The 26298-nt window shown below is 49.8% G+C and overlaps 9 protein-coding genes across 9 annotated transcripts; 5 read left to right on the top strand and 4 right to left on the bottom strand.

The window, feature by feature from the left end:
• Positions 1 to 1982: 1982 nt before the first annotated feature.
• On the top strand, positions 1983 to 4610 carry C8Q69DRAFT_519256 (fungal-specific transcription factor domain-containing protein; the record flags this gene model as incomplete). Its single annotated transcript, XM_028633471.1, has 5 exons — positions 1983 to 2146; positions 2401 to 2512; positions 2593 to 2833; positions 2893 to 3424; positions 3499 to 4610. 5 exons carry the CDS (start codon positions 1983 to 1985, stop codon positions 4580 to 4582), a joined length of 2133 nt encoding a protein of 710 aa, XP_028485596.1. The 3' UTR covers positions 4583 to 4610.
• Positions 4611 to 5606: 996 nt separating this feature from the next.
• Positions 5607 to 8463, bottom strand: C8Q69DRAFT_224370 (Sec63 Brl domain-containing protein). The gene is made up of 6 exons (XM_028626329.1): positions 8104 to 8463; positions 7955 to 8039; positions 7667 to 7893; positions 6944 to 7592; positions 5949 to 6887; positions 5607 to 5851 (listed from the first exon to the last, which is right to left on the bottom strand). Exons 1-6 carry the CDS (start codon positions 8134 to 8136, stop codon positions 5694 to 5696), a joined length of 2091 nt encoding a protein of 696 aa, XP_028485595.1. The 5' UTR covers positions 8137 to 8463; the 3' UTR covers positions 5607 to 5693.
• Positions 8464 to 9436: 973 nt separating this feature from the next.
• C8Q69DRAFT_224376 (hypothetical protein) lies at positions 9437 to 10071 on the bottom strand. Its single transcript, XM_028626330.1, has one exon. The coding sequence runs from the start codon at positions 9957 to 9959 to the stop codon at positions 9576 to 9578; it is 384 nt and encodes a 127-aa protein (XP_028485594.1). The 5' UTR covers positions 9960 to 10071; the 3' UTR covers positions 9437 to 9575.
• Positions 10072 to 10079: 8 nt separating this feature from the next.
• C8Q69DRAFT_224396 (hypothetical protein) lies at positions 10080 to 10598 on the top strand. Its single transcript, XM_028626331.1, has one exon. The coding sequence runs from the start codon at positions 10199 to 10201 to the stop codon at positions 10526 to 10528; it is 330 nt and encodes a 109-aa protein (XP_028485593.1). The 5' UTR covers positions 10080 to 10198; the 3' UTR covers positions 10529 to 10598.
• A 2466-nt stretch (positions 10599 to 13064) lies between these two features.
• On the bottom strand, positions 13065 to 15132 carry C8Q69DRAFT_431007 (putative Xaa-Pro aminopeptidase; the record flags this gene model as incomplete). The annotated part of the gene is made up of 3 exons (XM_028628486.1): positions 14660 to 15132; positions 14237 to 14513; positions 13065 to 14163 (listed from the first exon to the last, which is right to left on the bottom strand). Exons 1-3 carry the CDS (start codon positions 14799 to 14801, stop codon positions 13065 to 13067), a joined length of 1518 nt encoding a protein of 505 aa, XP_028485592.1. The 5' UTR covers positions 14802 to 15132.
• Positions 15133 to 15145: 13 nt separating this feature from the next.
• On the top strand, positions 15146 to 17626 carry C8Q69DRAFT_463160 (SPRY domain-containing protein). Its single transcript, XM_028630362.1, has 3 exons — positions 15146 to 15933; positions 16012 to 16317; positions 16379 to 17626. Exons 1-3 carry the CDS (start codon positions 15453 to 15455, stop codon positions 17149 to 17151), a joined length of 1560 nt encoding a protein of 519 aa, XP_028485591.1. The 5' UTR covers positions 15146 to 15452; the 3' UTR covers positions 17152 to 17626.
• Positions 17627 to 18775: 1149 nt separating this feature from the next.
• On the top strand, positions 18776 to 20840 carry C8Q69DRAFT_224258 (putative camp-specific phosphodiesterase). Its single transcript, XM_028626327.1, has 2 exons — positions 18776 to 19628; positions 19686 to 20840. Exons 1-2 carry the CDS (start codon positions 19015 to 19017, stop codon positions 20515 to 20517), a joined length of 1446 nt encoding a protein of 481 aa, XP_028485590.1. The 5' UTR covers positions 18776 to 19014; the 3' UTR covers positions 20518 to 20840.
• Positions 20841 to 21478: 638 nt separating this feature from the next.
• C8Q69DRAFT_224249 (hypothetical protein) lies at positions 21479 to 24024 on the top strand. Its single transcript, XM_028626326.1, has one exon. The coding sequence runs from the start codon at positions 21698 to 21700 to the stop codon at positions 23657 to 23659; it is 1962 nt and encodes a 653-aa protein (XP_028485589.1). The 5' UTR covers positions 21479 to 21697; the 3' UTR covers positions 23660 to 24024.
• On the bottom strand, positions 23954 to 26076 carry C8Q69DRAFT_486079 (putative N-acylethanolamine amidohydrolase; the record flags this gene model as incomplete). The annotated part of the gene is made up of 3 exons (XM_028631878.1): positions 23954 to 25095; positions 25229 to 25803; positions 25946 to 26076. The coding sequence occupies 3 exons, from the start codon at positions 26074 to 26076 to the stop codon at positions 23954 to 23956; spliced, it is 1848 nt and encodes a 615-aa protein (XP_028485588.1).
• Between the last annotated feature and the right edge of the window lie 222 nt (positions 26077 to 26298).

Genomic DNA, 26298 nt, shown 5'->3' with positions numbered 1-26298 from the left:
TCCTTTGACCAATTTTTGACTGTCGTGACAGATCTCGACGGCGCAAAGTGATATCATTGCTCGCCACGGAATATTGGAAACCGACCAATTACTCGAAATGGAAATGTAGCCCTATCACCGCTACGGGGAGGGCGGCTGTTTTTGTGTTTCTGCAGCGTGGTTGGCAACCTAAATATGTGCCGTTACTGGTCACGGAAACTTTTTCCTGCATGCCACTTAAGTAAAGTGGAGGCACCGACTACTGGCAATGCGACGTCCTGGAAGAAATATAAGCAAACCGCACTGCGTCGTTCGAGGTCAATGAACATCGATATGGGAGAACGAACCTTTCGGGCCGTTTATAACGGCCTGCAAATCATACACCTCATCCAGAGCTGTACCAGCAACGTGGTGTTCCTTGCCTAGGGGCTAGATAAGTACTGGGCTAGTCCCACAAGTCTAGCCAACGTGCTCTGAACACAACTGAGTGACGGCAAGCCCCTACCCCATGCAGCGAGATCTTGGTGGTTGTTAGCTAACACGTCTCAGTTACAACAAGTATTGCCCGGCTAATTGTATTTCCAGTCAGCCCTCGTCGCCTGAAAAGAAGGTCGGCTTGAGAGAATGCCGGCCTGATGCTCGCAGCCTAGACAGAAAGATCTGAGGCAAGCCGCAGCTAGTGTGCTAACTACCTACTGAGACTTCTCAGACTTGACCCTCGGCGCAGGGACTGCACAGCGATTTCGCTGTAAAATGCCTTCGCATAAGAATAGACTGTGAGCAGGAACAGTCCCTATATTTGCGGCCCAGTGGAGCAGTCAAGAAACTAAAAGGAAAATTGCTAACAGACACGGCACATTGTTTTTTTATCTTTTGGGTCACACTGGCTGCACGCTATGCAGATGTCATGATACTCTCTAAACTTCTAAAGAGGCAATGGTCAGATGATTGAATCCGCGAGTTGTTCCTTTCAGATCACGATCACCTGTTGTTGCCGTCTTTCCAAATTCCGAATTCTCGTCTTCACGGATCACAACTTACGTCTCTGAATGGCACGAATTCAGATCTGTTCTCCATGGCTTCTGGTCTCGATCTATCAATACCAGGTGGATTCTATTGGCTCGGACGTCTCAAAATACATCCGACCAATAGAAACCCGCTGTTTCTCGACCCGTGATGTATACTGTCCGGAATTGCTTTTATATTTGACGCTACGTTGCCCAAGAATATATGAATTGGCTCTCTTTTGTCTCCTGTTTGTGCCAATACAAAGTCTCTGTTCAATTGTGAGCGATCCTGGAGATCTGGAACTCCTATATGATGCCAATATATGGAGTGGGTCTCTGTATTGTATACCACTTTCTTTCAGCCCGAGGTATCTTGACTGCGTCCCTTTTTTTTCAGTAAGTTTGGGCCCTTCCAGAATCCATTCGTGGCCTGAGGTCACTGGTGAAGGGACGATGTGATTCGCTCAAGGGTCACTCTGGTCACTGGTGAATTCCCGTGGGCCAGACGGTGCTTTGCTGATAGATTTCCCTACCAGGCATAATCGAACGTGACCGGATCTAAGTGGATACATTTATTGGCCTGGTGGAAGCGGCGATAATACCATGTTATACACTATTGGTAATTTTGTCGTTGTTCATAGCTCAGGGCAGATCTGGCCGGAAAGAAGAGAATACGGTTCTCGCACCAGCAGGCCCTTAGACGTCGAATGTCGGAGCCGCTTGATTCGACTGCTGATTGTGGACTAGCTCCGGATTGTAAATCCTTATATAGGCGTCGAGATGTCAGGGACGACCCATATTGTCCAACGATTGGCCGTCACCACGCGGACCTGCTATCCGCGCTCTAAGATGAACACCTTGCGCCCCCTCATTCCACCACACAGAGATATTAAAAGTCCAGCGATGAGCCCCATAATTGCGCACCAGTGAAAGCGAAGCGTCTATATCTCATGTCCGTTCGGAAGACAAAAAGGCATTCGCTCATTCCAATCCAGGATGGACAACCGTGGAGGCAAGAGACGGCAAACCATAAGACCACAGCCTCAACGACCTAATGCACCTGGCCAGCGTGGTACTGAGCCAGAATCGGCCGCAATACCCGCGCCATCAGAGCAGAAGGTTCCAATTCCAAGACTTCAACGACCTGCTCAGAGACAACTGTCGGTGACGACTGAACGTCAAAGAGTAAGCCACGCATGCGAGCCTTGTCGCCGTCGAAAAGCAAAGTGTGATGGTCTTCGGCCAGTCTGTTCCCGGTGTAGAGATAAGGAGCTTGCCTGTTTTTACGCAGATGGGAAGCGCGAAAAATTGAAACGGCAAGTACTCCGGACCTTTCTAGAAATCCTTAGATCGCGGTGGAGAGGTGACGGTCATGACCAGTCTCCTCTATACTAACAGTACTGTCGTTCTTCAGAAACACGCGAACCTTGACTGCTAGAGTTGCACTCTATGAGAATCTGCTGACTGATCTCATGCCGAGTCTTGATCCTGCCGGCCAGCAAGCTATAAGAAACGCCCTCGCGGAGGTACGTGCGGAGGACGACATGAATGCCATCTGGAAGCAAGTAGCAGGGCTTTTTCCAGCTGTTGCTGACACGCCCCAAAGAATAGATCGGCCATCGACGATGATATCGGCGTATCAGGTGAAGGAACCGCTTCGGGGGAAGAGATCAACGAAGACGAATTCTCGGTTTCAGCGGGAGCTGGCTCTCCCCGTTTTCAGGACCGTGTGCAACAGGACGCGGCAGGATTCTCGCGGTCATTTGGGTTTTTGGGGAAATCGTCAGTTGTTCGGTGGTTGGAAGACACGGCGATGAAGGTGACGATCCCTTTTGTCGAGCCAAGCTGTATGTACATACATACCTCAATCTGTAGTGGAGCTGACACGGCACTAACAGTCTTGAAGTTCGCGCTCTGTCGACAACACACCGGGCAGTCATAGATGCTATGAACAATGCCCCTAGTCCCGAAGATTTCAATCGACTGTTGCTGGAAGGATGCAATTATTTCCTCAGCTACCTTGATCTGAGAGAATTTGGCGCATTCGGTGAGAAAGTGGACGCATTTGAACTGCCGCCGCGGGAGACTGCCGATGGACTAGTAGACATCTACTTTTCCACTGTTCACTCCTTTTTTCCTATCTTATCGAAGTCCTGTTTCATGAGACAGTATGAATCATATTGGCAAACATTACATCCACCGGAGAATAGCATACTTTGGATCGCCACATTAAATTTGGTCTTTGCTGTCGGTGCTCTCTATGCAAGCCTTACGAAATATGTGGGAGGAGGTGGTGAAGTGGACCATGTTCTTTATTTTATTCGCTCTCGGATACTAAGTCAGGAGCCCACGGCTATGCTTGACTTACCAACCATGGCTCACATGCAACATACTACTCTATGCGGCATGTACTTCCTTGCCAGCTACCAAATCAACAGGTAATTTTACCACTGCATGTCAGTTATAATCTTCTCAGATACCGCAGGTTCTAATATTATGTGTCTCTATATAGGGCATGGAACATCATCGGTCTTGCAGTACGATACGCACAGACTCGCGCCCTGCATCTGGTGAATACTACAAGCATGACGGACGAGGAGCACGAATTTGAGATCAGGGCATGGCATGCGCTATGCTCGATTGAACGGCTGTTATGTGTTCTGACTGGTCGGCCACCCGCCATTCATGAACGCTTCGTCAGTACACGCTATCCTAGAGCAACTCAACCCTTCTATCCGCAAGAGACCACTACCGGACTCAATCTTCCTCCTTCGCTAGCAGATGCGGATGGGCCCGCAGTAACTGCATTCACTGCTTCACTGCGCCTGGATGCGATCGTCGCAGAGGTTATATCAGATCTCTACAGTTCAAGCACAGTCAATTTAACATGGGCTCGGGTGCAAGGGATCGTCGCAGATCTTAACACGAAGCTCAATCGCTGGCAGTTTGACTTGCCGTCGAGTCTAAAAGGCTCCCCTGCGCAACAAGGAATATCATCCCAGACCTCGAGGGATCGAATGTATCTTGCATTACGCTTTTTCAGTACTAGTATGCTTATCAACCGGCCATGCCTATGTGAGTTAAACGAGATCAGTGCGATGATGCCTTATCAGACGGAGCCATCAAGAAGGCTAGATGCTGAAGCGGCAATGCGCTGCATATCTTCTGCGAGAGGTCTGCTGCGCCTACTGCCGGATGAGCCGAATTCTGTCAACCTTTACGCCTCGACACCGTGGTGGTGTATACTACATTATATCGCTCAAGCGGAGGTGATCTTGGTGATGGAAATCGTGTTGAAAGAGGTCCACTTGCCCTCAGAGATGGAACAGTCGATTTCAGATTGTGCAAAGGTTCTGCAGTACTTGATAGCATTATCCGAAACTAGCCTGGCCGCTCAGAGGGCGTGGGTGGCCTTCAGTCGACTCCTAAAGCTGGCTCTGGCGAGCGCTGAATGGGATTTGGGGGTGCTTACTTTGTATTTGGCAGCAGATACTTCTCTTCCTATGACAGAGCCTTTCCAAGCTCAAGGGTTCCCGCCCCCGAGGGCTGAGTTCTTGGGCCCGATGGATCTCACGGATACCAGCCGTGCCATGTAGACTTCCCGCGACTTGGCCCGACCTCCCTTTCTCCTCGCTCTCTCCTATCCGAGTCTTATATATATACATACATATTCTTATGAACAATATCTCGGGGTCTCCAGGGTTCTAGTGCGCTTCTGGTTTCCTCTGTGATCTGAACTCCACACCCTTCTGGAGCTGAGTCGGCATTATGGGATTCCACATAGCAAACGTCCAAGGGCGCGTCCAATCCATATAAACAACAACTCCCAGTACATTGGTCGAGCATGTTCGTTCCTCGTTTTTCCATTGCCACTGATCTAGCAAATTGCTGTTTTGAAAGCGATGTTTTCCCTTTTTAGCTGAGCTTATTTCTTGTTTTTTTTTTTTTTTTTTTTTTTTACCCTTCTTGTTGTCTCTTGATGCCCCTTGTTGAGTTACTTTTCAGTTCGGCGTACTGACGTATTGAAGTAGAATTTTCGGGGTTTTAAAAAAAAGGGGTCTAGAGGAAATAGAAAAGACATAGAAACATAGAAAAGAATGAAGATATACAACGGATCGAATCCAATGATATGGATTTGGTTTTTGATTAATCTAGAATTCAGGAAAAAAAAAGCAAGGATCGAGTGCGATTTTATGCTGTTGGGTTATCGGTTAAATCTAACTCCATAGGGGAACATAATATACTATGTAATACTCTAAGTTGCAAGTTAGGTGCGTGAGAAATTGAAATTCTATGTACATCAGATAACTAAGATGCGGGGGATAAGGAAAAGAGCGTTGACTTGATGTGGATGGATGGGGTGACTCCACCCTCTCTTCTCCGCATTAGTTAAGTAGTTAGGTAGTTAACCTAGTTACTTAGTCTGGACTCTGCCGTGTTAGATTGGGTCGTGAATGTATGATTGCCGATACGGAGACGTATATTCATTCAAGAGTTACGGAGACATATCTGATCTGTGATTATAGATTATAATGAAAGAACATGAGGGGAATATGCGAATTATATAATGACTATTGTCATTCTTATACGCTCTATCTCTTACAATTATCGTCCGACGCGACGATGGGAAGGGAGGAGGCAAAAAGAGAAAATGAGGTAAAATGGGGACAAAAATAAAAAATAATAACTCCATATGCGCTTGCGATTTTACTCCTCATCGGTATCAGTCTCCGTGTCCGTCTCGCTGGTATCATCTACGTCGCCTTCCGTGTCACTCTCGTCTTCACTTGATTCATTGGCGGGTCTCTTCTTCTTTGGTGGTGGTTGGCCCGTCTTGAGAGCCTGCATCTGTCCTGCAAGGGAATCTGTATAACAGGAAAATTGCGTTAGTCTCGCATACTCTTTTTTTTTTTTTTTGCTTGTCCTGGTGGGACTTGAGATTTTTGGGGATCGCTTTCATACCTTCATCGGGTTCGCTAATGTCGTCCTCCTCTTCCAACGCAGCCGCCTTTGCTGGGTCGTCGACGTGCAGTGTGATTTCCATCTTCGTGTCAAAGCCAATGTAGCTGTCGCTGATGACGTGGAGAACAAAGGTGAAATCTCCCACCTGAGGAGGTGCCTGGAACTGCATCTTCATCGTCTGTACCTCAAAAGTAGGCTCGCCGTCCTCGCCAAATATTGGCTTATCAAAGGTTGCGAACGTGAAAGGAGGAACAGCCATCTTTCCCTGCTTGGCATCCCCTAGGAGAACCTGCCACCTGGGCGGGTGGTCTCTAGCCAGGTATGGTGCATGCGCGAGTGGTGGCTGGACAACTTCCTCCTTGGCCTCGACCTTCTGACCGTTTGCGAGCTTGACTGTCTTGTTCCTAGCAGATCTTCGGCCCATAAATGCGTCGAGGTCATCCTCATCAGGATCGATATCTTCCAGATCGAGCTCATTCACCTCTGGTACGTTCGTGTAGCCAGGGGGAATAAACCGGGCCTTCACCACCAACTGTACCAGACTGCTGGGGGTGATAACCTTTTCGCCCTGTACCTTGAAGAAAGCCTTGACCACCTCGAGAGCGGGTATCTGCCTTGCAACGGACATGGCGGTCTCGTACTCCTCCTCAGACAAGAGACCCGGACCAACAGTTAGAACCTGTCGTTGAACTTCAGACAGTTTCATGTATTTCTGTACCGACATATGGCTTTTCGCATCTTCTCCCTGGATCGCATTGACAACGGCAGGAGTGAAGTAAGGAAGCTGTAAGAGCGGCGATGCACCAGGAGTAACTGCCTGGGTAATGTTCTGGGGGATACGGAGGGAACCGAGCAGAGGCTTCAAGTTGCCGAAAGCAAGGCAAATAGCAGTGAAAGACTCGTTCAGGGTCAGCGCAATCGGCGCGACCGCGTACTTCTCTATGGAACGGGTTAGCGGTGCATACTTTGATGGAAGCCGGGAAATATAAGCTTACCTTCGTTGAGGGTCACATCGTCTAGATCGGCTCGCTGTAGGTATGCCCACAGCAACGCCAGAGCTTTTCTACGGGGTAAGTCATCCAGCTGCTTGAGCGCTTCCTTGTCTTCAGGCGATAAAGATGTCCCCGCTAGAATCTTCTTCTCGATCTTTGAAATCCCGGACTCAGATTTACCCTTCAGCAGTTCCTTATATTCCTCACCCGAGGACAGAGCCGTAAGAATACCGCCGCCGGAGATATCATCCTTGTACTCTCGGAACATATTACCAGCACTGGCGACAAGCACCTTTTCCTTGGTATACCTCTGGGACCCGTACCACCACTTGCCAACAATGTAAGGAAGCAGGACACCGAGAAGGCCTCCGTAAGCCAGCAAGACATATTTGCCATTGCCTTCAGTGACGATGAACTTGGGAAGAGCGATACCAATGCTAAAGCTCTGCTTTCCATCGGGATGACCGTATTGGAGGTAGTTGTTCCGAATTTCCTCATCCGTCAGTGCCTTGTAAGCTTTGGTGAGCTCCACGAAGCGCTCGTTGAGGGTCTCGATGGTCTCATTCTTCGCAGGGTCTGGTCGAACTTTATCCGGGTGGTAAATGAGAGAAAGACGCTTGTAGTGTCTAGAGATCTGTCTCTCGTCGGCACTCTATATCAGGAAAACGTGGAGTTGTTAGCTGGTCTATTCTGGGCACGTCGTAGCATAGCAAGATAAAAGCTCACCCTTGAAATACCCAAAATCTCATATGGATCCCAGATTTTCGGCCCCGTCCGGGCAGTGACGATGATCAAGTAAATCATCCATGCCATAACAGCATATCCCACCAGCACGGTGGTAATACGCTTGATGCGGCGCTCCTTACGTAGCCGTTTTCTTTTTAGTCCCTGGATCAGGTCGTCATGTTGCGGCTTAAAGTCGGACTTTATTCGCGGGGCGGTGTTCTCGAGTCCTTCGAAGCAAAAAACGACTCAGCACACATATCATAACATAGAAAAGAAGCAGTCACTGACCTTTGCTCGGTCTGAGGAGGCTGTATGTGAGAGGAAGCGTGATTAAGCTGGAAAGAGTGAGGATGAAGAAAGGGAAAAATTGTCCCTAGAAATAAGCAGTCAGTCCCATTACGATTTTTCCACCTTCCTGCAGTAAGACAAGTCCATACCTGCTCATCATAGTTATAATCTGTCGAAGACATCTTCGCAGGGAATCAGTCAGGCCAACGAGGGCCCTTGGACCGCGCGCTGGCTGTAATTATTAGGGTAGCTCGGGGGCGTTGTTTGGTATATTGAGATGAGAGGAAGGAAAAGAACAAGGTGGAAGGAATGTATAAAGAACTAAGTGACAGAGCAACAGAGCATATTCCTCCGAGAGACACCCGAGAAAGCGACTGTAGGTTGAAAGGACGTTCCCCTGCAGCGTGTTCGGAGCGGTGATCCTCAGATATTGCTGTTGGTTAACTGACCGACCGTGTCCTTTATGCCTTCTTGGGCTCACCGCCTGCCTTGTCCATACTAGCTGTCTTGCTCCGCCAAAGAACACGTTCACTTCAGCGCCATCACGATGACTCGATCTCCTTTGTCTCCTTGTATGATGCTGCAGAACTTTGGCCGACAAATAGATTTTGTTTCGGATATGCTTTCTGCAATACATTTTTACCTTTCTATCCAATGAGGCCATTTACACATTCCAAAACACTAACACAGGAAGATAAAATCCCAGATTCTATAAATGACATTTTTATCCATTGATAGGTAATTTACAAGATTTTCATTTCCCAGAAGCTAATAGTCGAAGACATGCCTATGGATAAACTCCATAGCGACGACTATTGCTGGTGGGTATAATGTACCAGATTGATCATGACAACTCCTCTCCCGCCAAAAGCGAATAGAGATAGTGCGCTGCAATTCCTCATGATAACGTACACATCTCCGATCAGTGTCTGATCCAATTCTTCGAATTTCCCTGTAATCTAATACGGGATACTCATTGACGGTCGAGAAATGACGCGGCGGATCCTTCCGCGGCTCTTCTTCTTTACTGATGGGAAGGGATGAAACAGACGTTTGTTTCCTGAAAACCCCCGACAGCTGTCCTACCACACGGAGAGCTCAAGCGTCTACGATATGATAGCATATCGGACACGAGCACCACCCGCATCGATCAAGGAAGTGTCAGCTGCATCTGTCCCGCCCCTTCCCTGGTCTCCCCTTTTCTCGTTGTTTGCCGTGCTTTTCCAGCAAGGGACTTGCGAAAGGGACCCTGTTCCGGTGTTCGAATGGCCGAGCATTAAGTGGACCAATCCAATACTATGCCAATGACTGTACGTGAATTCACGGAGGCATAGTAACTTCATTGCTGCAAGTCGACAGCTCGCTTTTTCCCATGAACCCGGCGCCCGTCATTTCAGGAGTTGTGCTTCGAAGTCGATTTCTGATAACGGGAGTGACCAGTGGGTCACATCCTGCATCGTTTATTCTTTTTCATTTTCCGGGATCGGTTGCCTATTCCTTATCCAAACGAGACATCGAAGGACAGAAGAGGTAACCATCTCACTCAAGCTCAGACATCTCCTAATCTACAGACAGAGTATGTGAGAATGCGTTATCCGACTAGGCTTTCTGAAGGGACCACTTACGGGTCTATGTAGTCGAGTCCACCAAAGTACTCGAGCATCCGATAACAAAGGCTCACGTCATCGCCTGGTACACCTCCGAAGAGACGACATTGCTTTTCTTCCATCTCAGCCGCCTCCTTCCACAGCTTGCGCTCGTGAATCCGCCATTCCTTGTACCCATCGTGCCATTGTGGGGGCAGGGTCACTGGAACATAGCTAGGCGAGACATAAGCGGTGGATAGGGCCGGGGAGGATTGAGGAGAAGAGCTTGTTTGATCGATCAGCGAGGTAGGTGTGTAGACGGTGACCGGAGGCGGAGAGAAGTCCGTCGACGAGACACTTTTGTTGTGACGATTCCGGGATCGAGGTCTGGTGCGACGTCTGTTGTGCTTCTGGCCCATTTCAGAATGTCTGCGTGATGTCGTGGATCGTTTACTTGGGGGTCGTGAATTCGTATGCGGAAGGAACTATTCCAATCAAAGAGACTTTTATGGCTTTTTAGTTGCCCTCAGGCAATGGTGAACAAAAGGAAAGAAAACGAGACAACGGCCGGGAGAGGAGTGACCGGCATCCTTTAAAAAAAGGATGCGATGGGAAGCAAAAGGGAAGGATAACATGACAGCAGATGACTGCAGCTTAAATGAGTCTGCTGAGCTTCCGAGTCAGGCTCGCAAGGTTAGGGGGTGACTCACCCGGCCCTAACCGCGTTGGACCTGATGGTCTCGACCATGGGCGCCAGACGATCGCCCAAAGGGGCCCGGATGGCGCCATTCCACGGCAAAACACGCTGAAATTTGAATCGTGCGCGATTACGGGCTTCTCTATGGCGAATCGGAGTCTTCTCGAGCTTTCCTGCCGACTCTTCCTGTCTTTGTTTTTCGTAGGGCTACCGCTGGGCATCGACTCTAAACGCGGAGTTCTCTTGCTTCTCCCCGTTTTTGGAATTTTTTCTTTTTTTTTTTATTATTAGGTCATAAAGTGGACATATTATTCTATGAATCACAGACCAAGTAAGGAAAAAAAAAGTTTCAATAATGTACGTCCCGACGACTCCCTCTTTCCAAGCGGAAAAGAAGGCACAGTCCGAGTCATCCATGTCATGACCAACTTCAGAATCGAGACAAGCCCCATGACGGAACCCACCACGGATCGAGAATCAAGGATCTTATTTCTCGGATCTTGACAACAAGAATGAAAAAGAACCTGAAACGTGCGAGTGGGGGTAGAATCAAGCAAAATTCCTTTTTCTTTTGTGCGTGCTTTCGTGGCCCGAATCGTGCGATGATGACTTGCATGTCAGAAATTGCGTTGGAATAGTAGTTTTTTTTCCGGCCAGGTGTGCCGAGTGGGTGGTCTGACGAGATGAGGTGATCTGGAATGGTGGAAATAATGCTCTCTATCTAGCGAGCGAGTGTTGAGTTAATTCCTGCTACATTCCTCTGTTTCAAACGGCTCATGACTACTACAATACTGTCGGGAAGTAGATGACATGTTGATTTGATTTTTTTTCATTGACTTTTTCTATTTGCCATGACTCAATGAAAGGCCGAGTTCCTGAAACAAGAATCGTTGTTTGAATATTATCTAATTAACGCACAATTCTTCTACGTACTACTTAACGGCTTGCCGAGAGATCTCCCTCCGTTGCCGTCCCGTCAGAGCCGGACGGGTTAAAATGACACATGTGGACTCGTTTTAGGATCGACAGGGTTATCTAGTCTAGTCTAGGGACCTAAACTAACTAATCTCGGGAGCATCGAATGGTCGCAGCTTAAAATGATGATGGCGTGTCGCGATCTGACTAGATAATTTGACTTAGATGGCTTGCCAAGATGCTGCTCCATCCATTCCCGGGTTTCGCTTCAGAAATAATGACGACTGCCTGTTCTGCCCACCCGGGGAATTCTCTTCCCAGTTGCGTGTGTGTCGGGTCCGTCCGGCATGGACATTGAACGAGTAAAAAAAGTTATGACATGGACATGGACATCAGGCTGAAGGATTCTAGACTCGGGTGGTATGATATTATTCTGGTAGTTGAAATTGCTTTGGTTTCATATCATTCTCCAAGATGAGAAAAGTGAACAAAGCGCAAGATGGGGGGAAAGGGGAATAATAATAATTAAGGAGCGGATAATAATAATAATGTTGGCGAGCTGGCACGCTCGAATACCGCAGTCCCCTTCCTGGTTACTTTCTTTCTTCATGATAATACGCATTATGTTTTCTCCAACAAGTTCGGAAATACCATATAGCTCCAGAAACTATCGTGTATATATCTCATGTGTATCAATGCTATACTGCACTCCATCTTCAACATATCGTTGCATTCATAGGTAATTCAGCAAGATAACTTAGTCAGGAGTTTAGACTATTCGTTATTAAACGTCTATGATGCAAATCTCTTTTTCACGACTTTTAGATCTCAATTGCCAAGTCCTCATTAGTCAGAGGTAGTTAATTCGCTAATGTATTACGTACCCTCAACTCTTGTTGTCTTGATTAGCATTAATTGCTATTTCTAAATCTGGTCAATAACCTACCATAGGTACCTAGTTAGCTAATGCAAAGCGTCTAGAATAATAATGTCTCTAGCGTTTCTCATAGGATTCCTTTTTGCTCTAGAACCTACCTAGGAAACAACTAACTAAGAATAAGTAGCAAAGAACAGATTGAAGAAATCTACTTCCAGTGAGATTACTGAGATCTATTCAAAAAAACTCCATCGTCAGGCCTAGCTATCTTGAAGTTGAATATGAATAGCAGCGGAGACGGTGGGGAAGTTCTATAGATCAGAATTTCTTCCTAGTTCCTTAAAGGAGTTATAAACGCCGTAAAATAGTGGTAGATCTAAATACGCGATTTGCTATATAGAAATTTAATTAATAGGCTATAGGTAAGTAGATAAGCGAGATTAAGCTAGGGGACTTGATCTAGAAGCTGAAAAGGCAGCAAAGGTAGCTCTAGAGGCTGGTTATAATGCCTGCCTGTTTTGATTCTGATTATTGAGAATTACGTGGTGTATAATATAGTTTCAAATAATACGAATTTGATATCTTGACGCGGCGGCTAGGAGTAGTGCCGATGAGCCACCCTCTTCAAAAGCTTGAAGGTCCATAAGAATACCGTATCTGTAGGAAGTGCATGTCTGAATAGTACGTACCAGCCAGATGGTATCTATATCATTTACTCGCTGCAATCATGCCTGCAACGGTTGCCTAAACGCTAAATTCGATAACTAATATCCAGTTCTCTGGACGACTGTTCTCCAGCCAGCTGATCTATCGTTTGCAAGCTTCGCTTCGCTTCGCACTAGAGTATTACTTACTGTACATTGTAAAAACGAAAGAACACGAAAAGTTATTTGTGTCCTTATCTCAATGCTAGCTATTCTCCTACTGCAGTAACAAAAAGACTTTCGGGCTTTTTCTCCAGTCCTGGTGGTTTCTTAGTGAGCGCGGCAGATAACGCAGCCACGCAGCCAACGATCATTGACCACCAGTTCCGGTCTATTGTCCCCGCCGGATGATTTCGAGCATCTTCTCTCCCTTCGGTGCGGTCGTCAGATTCTCGTATCCGCCATCCGTGACGAGAATGTCGTCTTCAATACGGACGCCTCCAACGGGGATGTACCTCGCAGCCACATTGAAGTCAATGTATTTGGCATACGGCTGCTGCTTGGCATTCTGGAGGGCAAGCCGCGAGAAATAGACACCGGGCTCTACGGTTACTATCATGCCGGGCTCCAAGGTCGGGGCGGAGAACGTGCATGGGGAACGACTGGTGGGCGGAACTAAAACTGAGTCATCTTCCTGTTCACCAGAGGCTGCCATGATTGATTTTTCAGAGACATCATGCACCTCGAGCCCGACGTGGTGACCTAATCCGTGCGGGAAGAATACTCTCGACACGCCGCATTTACGGATCTCCTCTGTCGAACCACCCTTGAGGATCCCCAGGTCCAGCAGTCCTTCAATAGCAATAACGTGAGCCAAGATGTGTAGATCCAAAAATCGGACACCTTTACGTATGCGCTTGATGCACTCCTCCTGCATCTTCTCGACGATACGATAGGTATCTCTAGCCTCATCGCTAGGCCAGCGGCCTTGAAGAGGGAAGGTCCTGGTCACATCGCTGGCGTAGCAATTCCACTCTGCGCCCGCATCAAGACAGACAAACTGTCTGTCTGCGAGCGGCTCGTTGTTCTTCATGTAATGCAACGTGGCAGCGTTCTCGCCCGATGCCGCGATGATCCCATACGCCTGGTTCTTTGCTCCCAGGGAGACACAAGTATCGAGGAAGATGCCCTCGATCTGAGTTTCATTGACCATCTTGCTGATATTCCGCAGAACCTGGATGTGAGCTAACCCGGAGACCTTATTGGCTCGCCTGATCTGATCGATTTCGTGCTTGTCCTTGACACCGCGGCAAGTATCCATCGCGGGCTGCAACTGCTCCGCATCAAACTGAAGGTTAGCAGCCGTTCCTGTGGGCTGTTCCGACGCATGGAGAAGATAGATAGGATAGTGCTCGTTATTTTCGGCGGCCCATCGGTTTATATCATCCGATAGGGAAGAGTAGTATCGAGCTTGATCCACGTCGTATCTACTTCAGTATCAGCAAACGCGGTCGGGAAACTCTTAAGTGGTGACAGATGTGGCCAAAGAGACCTAATACTTACCTCTCCTGGGCTTCGTCCACTGTGAGCGTGGGGCCCATCCATATCGCTCGTCGCAGATCAAAGTCGGGGACGTACAAGATCAAGCGATCCTGAGCGATATCGTAGGTGAGATAACAGTCCGGCTCATCAACGCCGCTGAGATAGTAGAAGTAGCGTCTCTGGCGGAAGGGGACAGTCTGGTCGGAATCATCCAGGTATGTCGTGGGCTTTCCCTCCAGATAGATGAGGCCGTGGGAGACACCTAACCGGGCCGCGACCCTGCGAACGTGTTGCTTGGCTGCACCGCACGTTGTCAGTACCTGTTAATCCATAGCACGGTCGAGAGACGCCCTGTGAGGAACGTGGCCCTTTCTGGAGGAGATGCAGGGTGGGAATCGATACTGAGACACGCTGCTATGCGGCTGAGGGGATCTGCGAACTAACCAGGGTACTTGTCACAGTTGGCGCCGAGGAGCTCCAGATGGATATGGTAGTTCTGGATGATGCTCGTGTCGACCTGCGACCGCAGGGCATCGTCCGTGAGGGAGCAATCCCTAGAGCGCGCGCGCAGCGACTGTAATTTCATGTTGGTTGCGGAGGGTTAAGGACCAAGGGGCTCATGACGCAAGGAGCCACGAGGTCGGCCAGGGGAGAACAAGATAGTTAGATAGTTAGTTAGATAAGTTAACTAACCGCGTGCTGGCGGTGGAATTGGGTATAGTGTCACGACTACTTTTTGCCAGTCTGCTTGACTCGATCTAACATGGCCCGTCGCAGCCTGGCGGGGCTGAGACTCGGGGGATTTTGAAGAAGAAGAACCACTATCTATCTATCGCATCCCTTGAGGAGGCTCATATTTATTTATGTATCTGCCTTGCGTATGGAATTAGCAAAAGTAAACGAGAGGGGAGCTGTGCTGCTCTAGATAGTAGTTAACTCACTAAAGAGTAACGCCTCCGTCCGGATGCGAAACCAGAGAGACGCTTACAGTCTAGCCAGCCGCCAGCGAACAAGAGACACACCCCACCGCCGGGGTTTCGTCTTCGCCTCCCAACTCCAAGCCTTCCCGGACGGGCTCTCATCTGCGATTCCTGCCCCCATCTTCTTTACATCCATCCATCCATCCATCCGTCGTCCATCGCTGCGTGCTGTTTCTTTCTTTGCGTAACGAACAGATCTGTTGTCTGCTTCCCCCTCTGTCCACCTGCTGCGCATAATTCGAACTGCTTCATGAACGATGCGGGGATCTGAGGCATCGGGCCTCGGTGCTCTCGACGAGGCTCCTTCAACCCTCGTCATGGCCAACCCGGCAATGACACAGACACAGAACGGCTTCACCACGCTCCCACGCCCAGCCCCAACGCTTGCATCCGATCCCGATCGCAATGTTCACCGTCTTCACCGTCTCCAGCAGGCGGGTTTATCGGCTCATGTGCCGGTAAAGTATCCCGTACATGTGAACAGTATCGGTGACAATGCCGGGTCGACCGGGAAGGGGATCTTGATCGGGATCCTCTCTGCGTTTGGATCCGCGGGAGTCGCAGTCATCATCCTTGCGATCTTCTTTTTCTTCAAATATACCAGTCGGGGACGCATTATTTTGGATCGCATCGGTCGGCCTGGTGAATACGATGATGAGCAGGCATTTGCACGGGAAGAGGCGGAGGCCCTCGAGGTCATGGACGACATCTCACGGTCGGAATATTTCAGAGCTAAAGGTTCGTGGACGCACTTTGATGAGGATTGGCTCGATGGAATTGCATGATGGAAAAGGAAAACAACTGACTGAATGATAGCCTTCGTCCTGGCATACCCGCCTGAGACGATGCAGACCGACATTTCTCTGTCGCAATTCCTCGCCATCCAGGAAAAAGGTGTCTCCGCATGGGAATTCGAGCCGGAACTCGAAATCGCCAACTGCTTCGTTGAGGCCCGTACAGAGATCGAATTTTTCGATTCAGTAGCCAGTGTCCAGAGCAACCTACCGATACCGAAACAGAACGATGTATATTACTGGGAAGCCAAGATCTACGATAAGCCCGAGTCGACTCTGATAAGCATTGGAATGACTACCAAGCCCTACCCGTTGTTTAGGCTCCCAGGTAAGTGGCAAGCGGAGAGATGTAATCTACAGTGCGTTCAATACTGATGCTTTTTGTGCAGGATTCCACAAGACGTCCGTTGCGTACCAGTCCACTGGCCACCGGAGACATAACCAGCCCTTTAACCCCACTCCTTACGGTCCCGAATTCCAACAGGGTGATGTGATAGGTATCGGATATCGTCCTAGGTCTGGAACGATCTTCTTCACGCGAAATGGCAAGAAGCTTGACGATGTCGTGCACGGTCTGAAGTCGCAAAACTTCTTCCCGACGGTCGGTGCCAATGGGCCATGCATGGTCCATGTCAATTTCGGGCAGATGGGATTCGTGTTCATTGAGGCCAATGTGAAAAAATGGGGGTTGGCTCCTATGACCGGCAGTCTTGCGCCTCCGCCCCCGTATGGAAGCGAGCAAGGCAGTATTCTTCTGGAGTCCGGCCGAGAGAGCACTGCTCCCAATGCCCAACGAGGCTACCTAGATGCTGGCTATGCGCGACCCAGTGCTGCAGTCCGGGTCGCCCCTCCCAGTCCTGGTCCTCTACGCTCCCCTACCGACATCTCCTTGGCTCAACTCTCTCATGTCCCATCACATGATGACGGCGGTGAAGGTTCCAGTCGGACAATGGATGGCGATGAGGACCCTCCTCCATTGCTGTCCGGTGAGCAGGCCGTTCCGCCGCCCGAATATTCCAGTCCCCCCGGCAGTCCGCCGCCGACCCACGGCTCTGATGAGAGGCGCTTCCATCCCCCGGATCAGCCGCCTATCTACGATGCTGCCGTTGGTAATCTGGACCGCGGCCCGTCTGATGTGCGCGATGACTGTTCCGAACGGTGATCCCCAGCACCAGCGGCATTTGTTGTTGTTATCTTTTCTTTGTCTACCGCGATCTTTCAAAATATACCGTCCTCGTGTCTGTCAGTTGAACTGGTGTTTCTCCCGTGCTGTTTCCTCGATTTAGCGGTCATGTCTGGCGTTGGATGGCTGGTATAGTTTTTTTTATTTGGGATGATTTTTTATATGGGATGGGAACTGGCAATGGGTGTGAGGAGGCGAATCACGGGTCATCGGCCATTGCCCATGGTCTTGGAAGGATGTTGAGCGAAAATGCGAGCCGGCGATTTGCAGGCTCGGGTGCAATGTGTTCATACTCTTGGGCCATGTATTCTGCGGTTGTTGTTTATACACGTGTATATGGGGCGAGACAGCTCCTTTGCAGTGCGCTTCGTACATGTACAGTATGGGTTGATTTCTGTACAGAAATTTCGCCACATGACTTTGAATACAGATGTGCTTTTTTCGGATATCCCCATCTGCCTTCTTACTTAATCTGTATATTCTGTGATGTATGGTCGAAGGTAAGAGTCAAAAGTTCTCTCACATTCTTGAATGTGATATGGATCTTTAGCTAAATTACTGAATCCGTATCGGATCAGAAACAGATAAGACCCGCTGGTCCACCTGATTATTCTGGGTCCGGTAGAGCCCTGGCGGTCCAGGCGCTACGCTAAGGCACCAAGTTCAACTGGCAGGTGGGCCACTGGCTCTAAATAATGACGGTAGAATGGGGTAGATAGATCGAGGAGAATTCTCATCAGTCGTCATTTCTCCGCTAGCAGGCTGGCAACAGTTGCTTGGGTCCCTATAGTGGTAGATTCCCCGTAGCTTTCTTTTTTTTCTATTCTGTTTTGATACAACGGATAAGTACGTCATGGCCCCGTCCACCATAATTCTCCAAAGACAAGCAGAGAGTCAATCTCCTCTACCACAGAGTCCCTCTTCTAGCATGAGCTAGCCGTCAGTCCCTCAAACAGGGCAATACTAGATAGAGTACTCTACTCTGTGTCCTCCTCAAGTCGTGCTAATGGCCCCTGGATCTGCTCTAGAGTACGGTTCGTTCCTATGGCTGCGAGAAATCCAAGCGCAAGAAAGCCGTCCAAAGTAAATACTTAGACTACTTAAGCGAAGGCGGAACCCCATGGCAGAACGGGTCCAGTCTCCATAGGGCTGTCGTCTGTTCCCCCCATTTTCCCCAGACACGGTTCAGATCGTGGACGGTCAAATAACGGAAACTTGTGCGATTCTCTAAGGCGTGAGAATTGGACCAGTGTTGCAATCCAATATCTCTGTTGGTTCTTCGAGAACCAAGGTTTTGGGTTGAATATTTTGTTGCTGGAGTCAAGCGACTGTCCCCCGATACGAAGATAACCTCCAGTCCCCATGATTGATAATGCTCAGTGATGATGCCAGCAGGGAGAAACAACCGCTCCCAGACAGTCTGGACATGGCTGATAAAGCTGCCTTTCAAGTAATTGTTCTGGTAAGTCTGCAGACCGTCATATCTCCTTTCGTGCTTTCTTGCATATCATCCGTGGCCGGGGGAATGAGTTCGCCCATACGCCATAGTTGAGGTATCCGCGTCATCTCTTGCAGCCCTGCATGACACCCCAACTCTTCGAGGTTGAATGGCTACGGCCATGGATATGCTCTATATACTATTCTTTCGAAAGATTCCTTGGTTGATCGGTATCTTTCCGGGCTCCACTCTGGGGTTGGCTTGAGCTAGCGGTCTCGGGGCCTGACAGTTGAAACATGCGCAGGCTAACGATCGTTTTGGCATAAAAATAGGGTCCCTCAGGAGGACCCCGCGAAGATGTTGTCACCGGTCTACTGGTTCGATCCACGTCCTCCCGGTGGTCCATGGGCTCAGTAGTCGCTGTCGACGCAGGGACACTGCTGAGCGGGATTATCCGGACCCTCGAACAGCACACCGCGGAATCCGAAGATGGAAAGGCAATCATGAAAGGAGGGCCATTTACGGGGCTCGAATTGCCCCACGTGACGGCCCAAGCCAACGCTGCTTATATCTTCCGGGAGATCATCGGTGCCGTCTTGATCACGCATCCTCATCTGGATCACCTGGCTGGTTTGGCTATCAATACTCCTTTGGTGGAAGCTGGAAGTGGACCAAAAACCGTCGCGGCCTTACCTTCTGTGATTTCTGCCATCAAGAATCACATGTTCAATGATGTTATCTGGCCCAATCTGTCGGACGAGGATGGCGGTGCCGGTCTGATCACGTATCAGCGTTTGGTGGAGGGAGGGAACCCCCGATTTGGCCGTGGAGAGGCGAGGGGCTACGTTCGAGCGTGTGAAGGCTTACTGGCGAGATGTCTGAGCATCAGTCATGGCAAGTGCAGGCAGAAATATCACCCAGAGACTGGCAGACACCACCGCGTAGGCAGTTCTGTCTTTACCGGTGACCCCTTGATGCTATCCTCCAGGGCGATATCCGCGGATCACACGGATGCAGGGTATGTCGTCCCTTCATGCAAGGTACCCCCTCGAACATGAGACTCATAGTTTTCCAGGATCTATTCGCCGATGCGGTCCCCAGCCCTTGGGGCAGGGAAAGACGCGAGCTACGCATCCGTGGAGAGTTCTGCTTTCTTCATCCGTGACCATAACACAGGAAGAGAGATTATCGTATTTGGGGACACTGAGCCGGACTCGGTCTCACTGGATCCTCGCAATAGACGTGTTTGGGAGGTGGCAGCTCCGAAGGTCGCTTCTGGCACCTTACGAGCTATCTTCATTGAATGTTCCTACAACGATGACGTCGACGACGGCTCCCTCTATGGACATTTGTGTCCCCGTCATTTAATCGCGGAGCTGAAAGTATTAGCAGCAAAGGTTGTGGATATACAGAACCCAGGACAGGGTCTGAAGCGGAAACATGAAGACGAGAGGATATCCTCCAGAGAACCCACATCTGGAGTCAGTCCCAAGTCCACACGACCGCAGGCCTATGTACCCAGCAAATATCGTCGGCAAGGCACCACTCCCGGCCAGAGGTCCGGTAGGAGCGGCACGCGCTCGCGTGTCAATTCGGGAGACTATAGCGACGAGCCCCCAGAACTTGTTCATGACGACCAAACGCCCAGCCTCCCCGACCCAGTTGACGTCGGCGACGATGGCTCCTATGCGGGCGACTCAACTATGCAGGACGAAGTCCACTGGGCTGATTCCGAGCGTCCACCTCTGACGGGCCTGTCGGTCTACATCATTCACATCAAAGATACGTTATCCGACGGACCCCCGCCGGAAGATAGGATCTTACAGGAACTGCGGGCTCATGGTGCAGCCGCCCATCTCGGCTGTGAGTTCTTTGTCCCTCGACGTGGAGAGGGTATTTGGATTTAAAGCGCCGGTTTTTTTTTTTTTTTCAGGAGGCTCATTGTTAGAGGTTCTGGCTTCTGAAAGTAAAAGGCTACATTACGGATATCATTTTTCTATTCGGAATTGCTTGTTAATGATAACTTTCGGTATTGATACGGACACAGGAACGGACTGGTGGTCTTCTGTGAGATTCTTTTTTTATCTTTGCCCGGCGTGGCATTGGGATGCGTGGGCATATTTATTACAGCAGAACGGCATCGGGCATGGGAGCATAAAGGTCAACCGTACGATTATCTAGACTTGGTCCGGTGTTGTGGAGTATGTTATGTGTATCGTTCGTAGTAATAGATAATATACTTTATATATTTATTCAACTTTCGGTTGGCTTTTCTACATATAAGTAGCAATGCTAACTTGTCCCTTGGGTGTTTTCTCCATTCTTTTCAGTCATTCACCCCCACACCTGCCATTGGTTCTTGGGAGGACTATCGAGATATCGCTCCTGCCTTACTTATGAGGGGGCTCTCTCTGTGTATGTGTGTATGCATAACTATACGTATATACGCTCAACCGAGAACAGTGGTTACTTCTTTTCATCCCCATCGTATCATCATCATCTTGTATCCTCATCATCTCATTTCATCCCCATCGTGTATCATCATCTTCTTGTATCCTCTTCATCTCATTCATCCCCATCGTGTGCCATCATCTTCTCGTATTCTCGTCATCTCGTGTCATTCCCATCTCGAATTGTTACTAACGTGAGTGATAACCTCAGATTGTGAGTCTGATCCTTCATACCTGTCAAAAACTCGCCCTCCGGGGACGTCCACGGCGTCTCTCATGAGGACTGCGTTGTTCTCTCTCCCGCCTCGAATTGTTCCCAACCTGAGTGATAACCTCAGATTCTGAGTCTGCATTTTACTACTGAACTTCATTCGGCTTCTTCTTTCTTCCGGAAGCCCAGTAGAAACCCGTGACATCAGCTTGTTTACATATAGGAAGGTGTGACTGCTCTCAGAGGTGTGTTTGCCTGCAAAAACTAAACCCGACCAGGACCAGCGACTGTGGCTGCTGCCTGCACAATCTCGCTACTTCCATACTCCTTGACTCCAGTCTACTTGAATACCTCGCATGACTCGCTTTCTGCACTTCCCAGCTCAACACAACGCCTCCATACAGCATCAACCATCGACCAGTCATCATGGCAGAGCCTTTCCCCCGACTGCGGCCTCTGTCCCCTGAGGGTGCCCTGCCGACCCCTCCAGATTCACCAAGAAAGCGTCGACGGGAGCTTCGAGAATCGGACGACGCGAGTGGTCATATATCGATCGAGCACTACCTATACCGCAGCGATCCATATCGCTCAACGAGCGTCTCGAATCCTCTGCCATATCCTCTTCTTTCTAAAGACGCCCCCGAACCAGTCCGAGCGCGGGTTCTCGCGTATCACGCAGACATCCTAGAAATCCTTCGAGACCATGGATTCCACGATCAGCCTGCCTTCGAGGTTGTCGAAGACACCAAACCGGGTTATCCAGGCGGGGAAGAGCCTGTAACCATGTTGAGACTCCTGTTCCGTCTCCAGATGGTGGTCCCACGGGTCCTAGGTCCTGCCAAGGATGCGATTTATGACTTCCTTTTGACTCGGGATATCTACGACGTCCACGTGGAGATTGTCCACTATGATCTGTGTTTTAAACCCTCGCTATTTGCGATTGATCCTAACCATAAGGCGGTCGAAGCCTACGAAAGAGCAAAACTCGGGCTCGTGGAACAGCTTAATACCAACCTGGGTTCCTCTTGGAGGGTCATGTGTCTGTTCAATTTTGGACTGACAGAGGACAAGGCAGTACCAGCTGTTGTCATTATGGTAGACCCTGGCGTGTATTGTGATTTCGCGGTTCTCGAGATCTCTCTGCGACGGCAAGTGACAACCGAGATCACCATTGAGTTCCTGCCGGGAGGCATGTCTCTATCGAGTCCGGAACCGAAGCAAAAAGAGGCACAAAAGTCTAGCCCAGGTGTAATATTCTTGTCACGCATGAGGTGTGACTCACGTATCGAAATGGGATGTTCGATAGGAGTTAGGGGTGAAAGGGGAGGGGGCACGATGGGGGGGTTCGTTACTTTGACAGAGAATGGACTTGTCCGCAAGGGAGTTCTCACCAATTACCATGTTGTGCAGCCGCCCAGTTCTGCGGATGAGGACGTGAAACTTCTGGCTGATCGCCATGGGTCCGCCATTTCGAGGCCCGACCAAACCCAAGTCGATGTACTCTACTTTGCAGAAAAAGACATCGAAGCAACCTTGCAGGACGCCAACGAGCACGTTGCCTCTCTTGAAAAGGAAGTGCAGAAGTTGCGAGCAGAGCAAGAAGAATGGGTAGCCGTCGGCGCACGAATACATCCCTATATGGAAACTCGGCTTGGCATTAATGAGAAAGCATTGGCAGAGACCAAAGAGAAGCTGGCGGTGGTCAAATCTATGCCCTTGCCCATAGGCAAGGTGTTGGTTTCGTCGGGGAAGTCCATCGTCTCGAAGAAGATCATTGACTGGGCGTTTGTCGAGGCTGATTCCCCCGAAGTATTCGGATCAAATACAATGCCTCACATCCCGCTGAAGAAGCTCCCATCCATGTACGGCCATCATCTGGCTGTGGCTCCAGAAGGATCGGTTTTAGGGCCATTTGGGAAGCTTGAAAAGGGCGCCTACTACGTCAAGGTAGGCAGGACGACCGGTCTCACAGCCGGTATATGTAACGGAACACTGGCTTATTGTAATCGGCCTAAGGAAGACCAGCTCCGCTATGATGAGCAGGGCAACGAGGTCAACGTGGCGTCGAATCTGACAGAGGAGTATGTCATTCTCGACAAGTCCACCGGCGAGCCCATGCATGCCCAGACATCGTTCTGCATTTCGGGGGACTCGGGTTCGTTCGTTCTGGATAACATGGGGCAGATATGTGGTCTGCTGTACGGAGAGCTGTCTGGAGCATGTGGTCCTCCCGGCGGTCCGATCACTGAGACAATCTATGTCCACGCTGGGCTGGCGACGTCGATGAGCGACGTCATTCAGTCGGTGCAATATCGCACCACTCCCAGAGATGGGAATGGGGTAGCGACTGGGACGCCCGCGATACTCGGTCTTCCCGGATTCCTGTAAACGACATGGTCGTCTTCGCCTATCATGGAACATTAGCTACGAGAAAAGAGGCTTATTGCTAAAACTTAGCTAAGAAGAACCTGGTTTATGACTGCTTCTAGATTAGTGACTCTTATAGGAACACATCTACTTGTAAGGAAGGAATACAAAACTTGCACTGTAATTATATATAAAGAGCGGATCCATTACTGTTCCAAACACGAACATCATATCCTGACATTATGCGCGTGATGCCCCCCAAAAAACAAAAGAAGACCACACCAATATATATATACCAATATCATACTACAGTAATCAAACACTAACGTTTTTCTCCACTTCAGAAAAGACATCCACCCACGTAGTGCTGTTCCCACTTGGTTTCCTCAGACCGGTTTCTTCTTCTTCTCGTGCTTTAGTCGTAGAAGATATCTTTGCGCCAAGATCCAAATCTAGAATTCCCTGTCCATCTCTAGCGAAATCGATCAGTATCTCTTCACTGCCCCATTCGCTCATTCCCATGATTCCAACGGGGACGGAACCCTTGTCGTCATCGCGGAGGTAGCCTGCCGGACAGTTAATGGCGGGACAACCGGTGAAGTTGGCAAGGAAGGCATATTCCATGTTTCGGACGGAGGCTTTGGCGTCGCTGACGCCGTGGGAGAGGTCGGCATCGCCTCGCTCGATCTTCCAGCCGGGCATGGGCGTGGTGGGCGTGAAGATGATGAGGCCGGGGTATTGCTCGAAGACATGCGCGAGATGGGCCATGAGGAGTTGGCGCAGACGTTGAGCGGCGATGAGGTCCTGCGCTTTGATTTGGTGGGCGCCCATGCTGACAAGGATTTTGTTGGGTGCTGTCAGTTTCTTGATCTGACTGGGGGTGATACCAGAGGCGATCTCAGCCATGATGGTTACGACGTGTGCGCGCTGGCCTTCGGGGAGGTAGGGAATAGAGATGTCGATGACGGTGTAGTCTTGTTGGGTGCGGTAATAGTCTAGAGCGGCGTCGAATATGGCTCGGACGGGAGCTTCTGAGCGCTCGATCCAGGGACGGAAGATACCTATGACCTTCTTCTGCTTGGTGGATGGAATGGTAGAGAGAGGGTCTGGGAAGAGGGCAGAAGTGGGATCCTCAGCCGTTGGAGCAGGAGCCGCCATGATGCGGTAGGATAGCGCTAGATCATCGATGCTAGCTGCCATGGGGCCATATACTCCTACGGTTGTAGCGAGACCGACTGTGGGAGCTCCTGAGATTCTTCCATGACTCGGTTTGAGACCCCAGATGCCACAGAAGCTGGAGGGAAGACGGATCGAGCCTCCGCCGTCAGCGCCCAATGCAATTGGGACGAGGCCTGCTGCGACCACATAGCCAGAGCCACCGGAGGAGCCTCCGCAGTAGTATTGTGAATGATGAGGATTCTTTGGTGTGCCGTAGATTGGATTGTTGTTGGTCGTGTCTGCGAGACGTGTTAGCTGTGGTGGGTGAAACCTTGATAGATGTTGCGAAATAGGGAAGTGGTATGACACGACACAGTTCAACGGCGATTATTCCACAATTGAGCTGCGACTTCAGACAAAAGGAAGACGCACCTAGTCCAAACTCATGCATTGTAGTCTTCCCGATCATGATAGCTCCAGCTTCCTCCCACTTCTTCACGCACCACGAGGTCTCATCGATATTCCCCTTCATGTCAATCTTGCTTCCCAGCGTTCTCTCATACCCCTTCACATGCACCTCATCCTTGACTGCCACGGGCACTCCGTCCAGCGGACCCAGTGGCTTCCCGTTCTTGTATCGCTGCGTGGATGCCTCTGCTGCAGCACGAACAGATTCAACGTGTGATTCCAGGAATGCAACCGAATGCTTCCCCGGAGGCGAAACATCACGGCGGATCAGAGGCAGCAGGGCCTCAACCACAGCAGTAGGCGTGAGCTCTCCGGAAAGATATCGCGCGTGGTAGTCTGCGGAAGTGTAGTACGCGGTACCGTTGCCTTTACGCTCTGTCGGGGCCGGGAGGGACTGTTTCGGGGCAGACGCATCCGTGATAGGGATCACAGTCGGATCGAATCGCGCAGTATAGCTATCGAGCTGCTTGATATCGTGGATGACGTCGAATCCCGCATTGCGCCAGAAGTGGCTCTGAACAAGGCCGACATTGGAGATGCTGTGCCATTTCTCCCCCCCAGTCGTTAGTTTTCTTTGCGATCTCAAAAGGCTGTCACAATCAAGAACGTTCCTTAAACGTGTGTAGAAGCCCATGATCTTCATCGGAACAGAGAAAAAGAAAAGAAAACCCAGCAACTTACACGAAAGCTCCAAGTTCCAACGGCAACCCGCGAAAGACAGGAATGACCTGCGTCTCATTCTCATACGGAACATCCGGTCCCGCACGAGGAATAGGATAATTATAAAATCGGGGCGTGTCAACGTTTCCCATGGTCATTGCACTCGTTTCGTATCGTTACTGTCTTTTCCTGTTGGATGCTGAGAGGAGAAGCAAGAAGCAATTATTATTATGATCACGATGAGTTATCGACAACCGGAGCAAGTCTGCTTACCGACATGCTGACGATCTCAGCTCGGCCCGCATACTTAAGAAGCCGCGGTTCATTTGAAACCTGGAAAGCGGAGGAACTTCAACTATCTAGCTACGCTAAAG

This window comes from Paecilomyces variotii (assembly GCF_004022145.1).
Source record: "Paecilomyces variotii strain CBS 101075 chromosome Unknown C8Q69scaffold_4, whole genome shotgun sequence".
Taxonomy (NCBI): Eukaryota; Fungi; Ascomycota; class Eurotiomycetes; order Eurotiales; family Thermoascaceae; genus Paecilomyces; species Paecilomyces variotii.
Note: the sequence above shows the minus strand (reverse complement) of the source record. Positions and strands in the feature narration are given on the sequence as shown.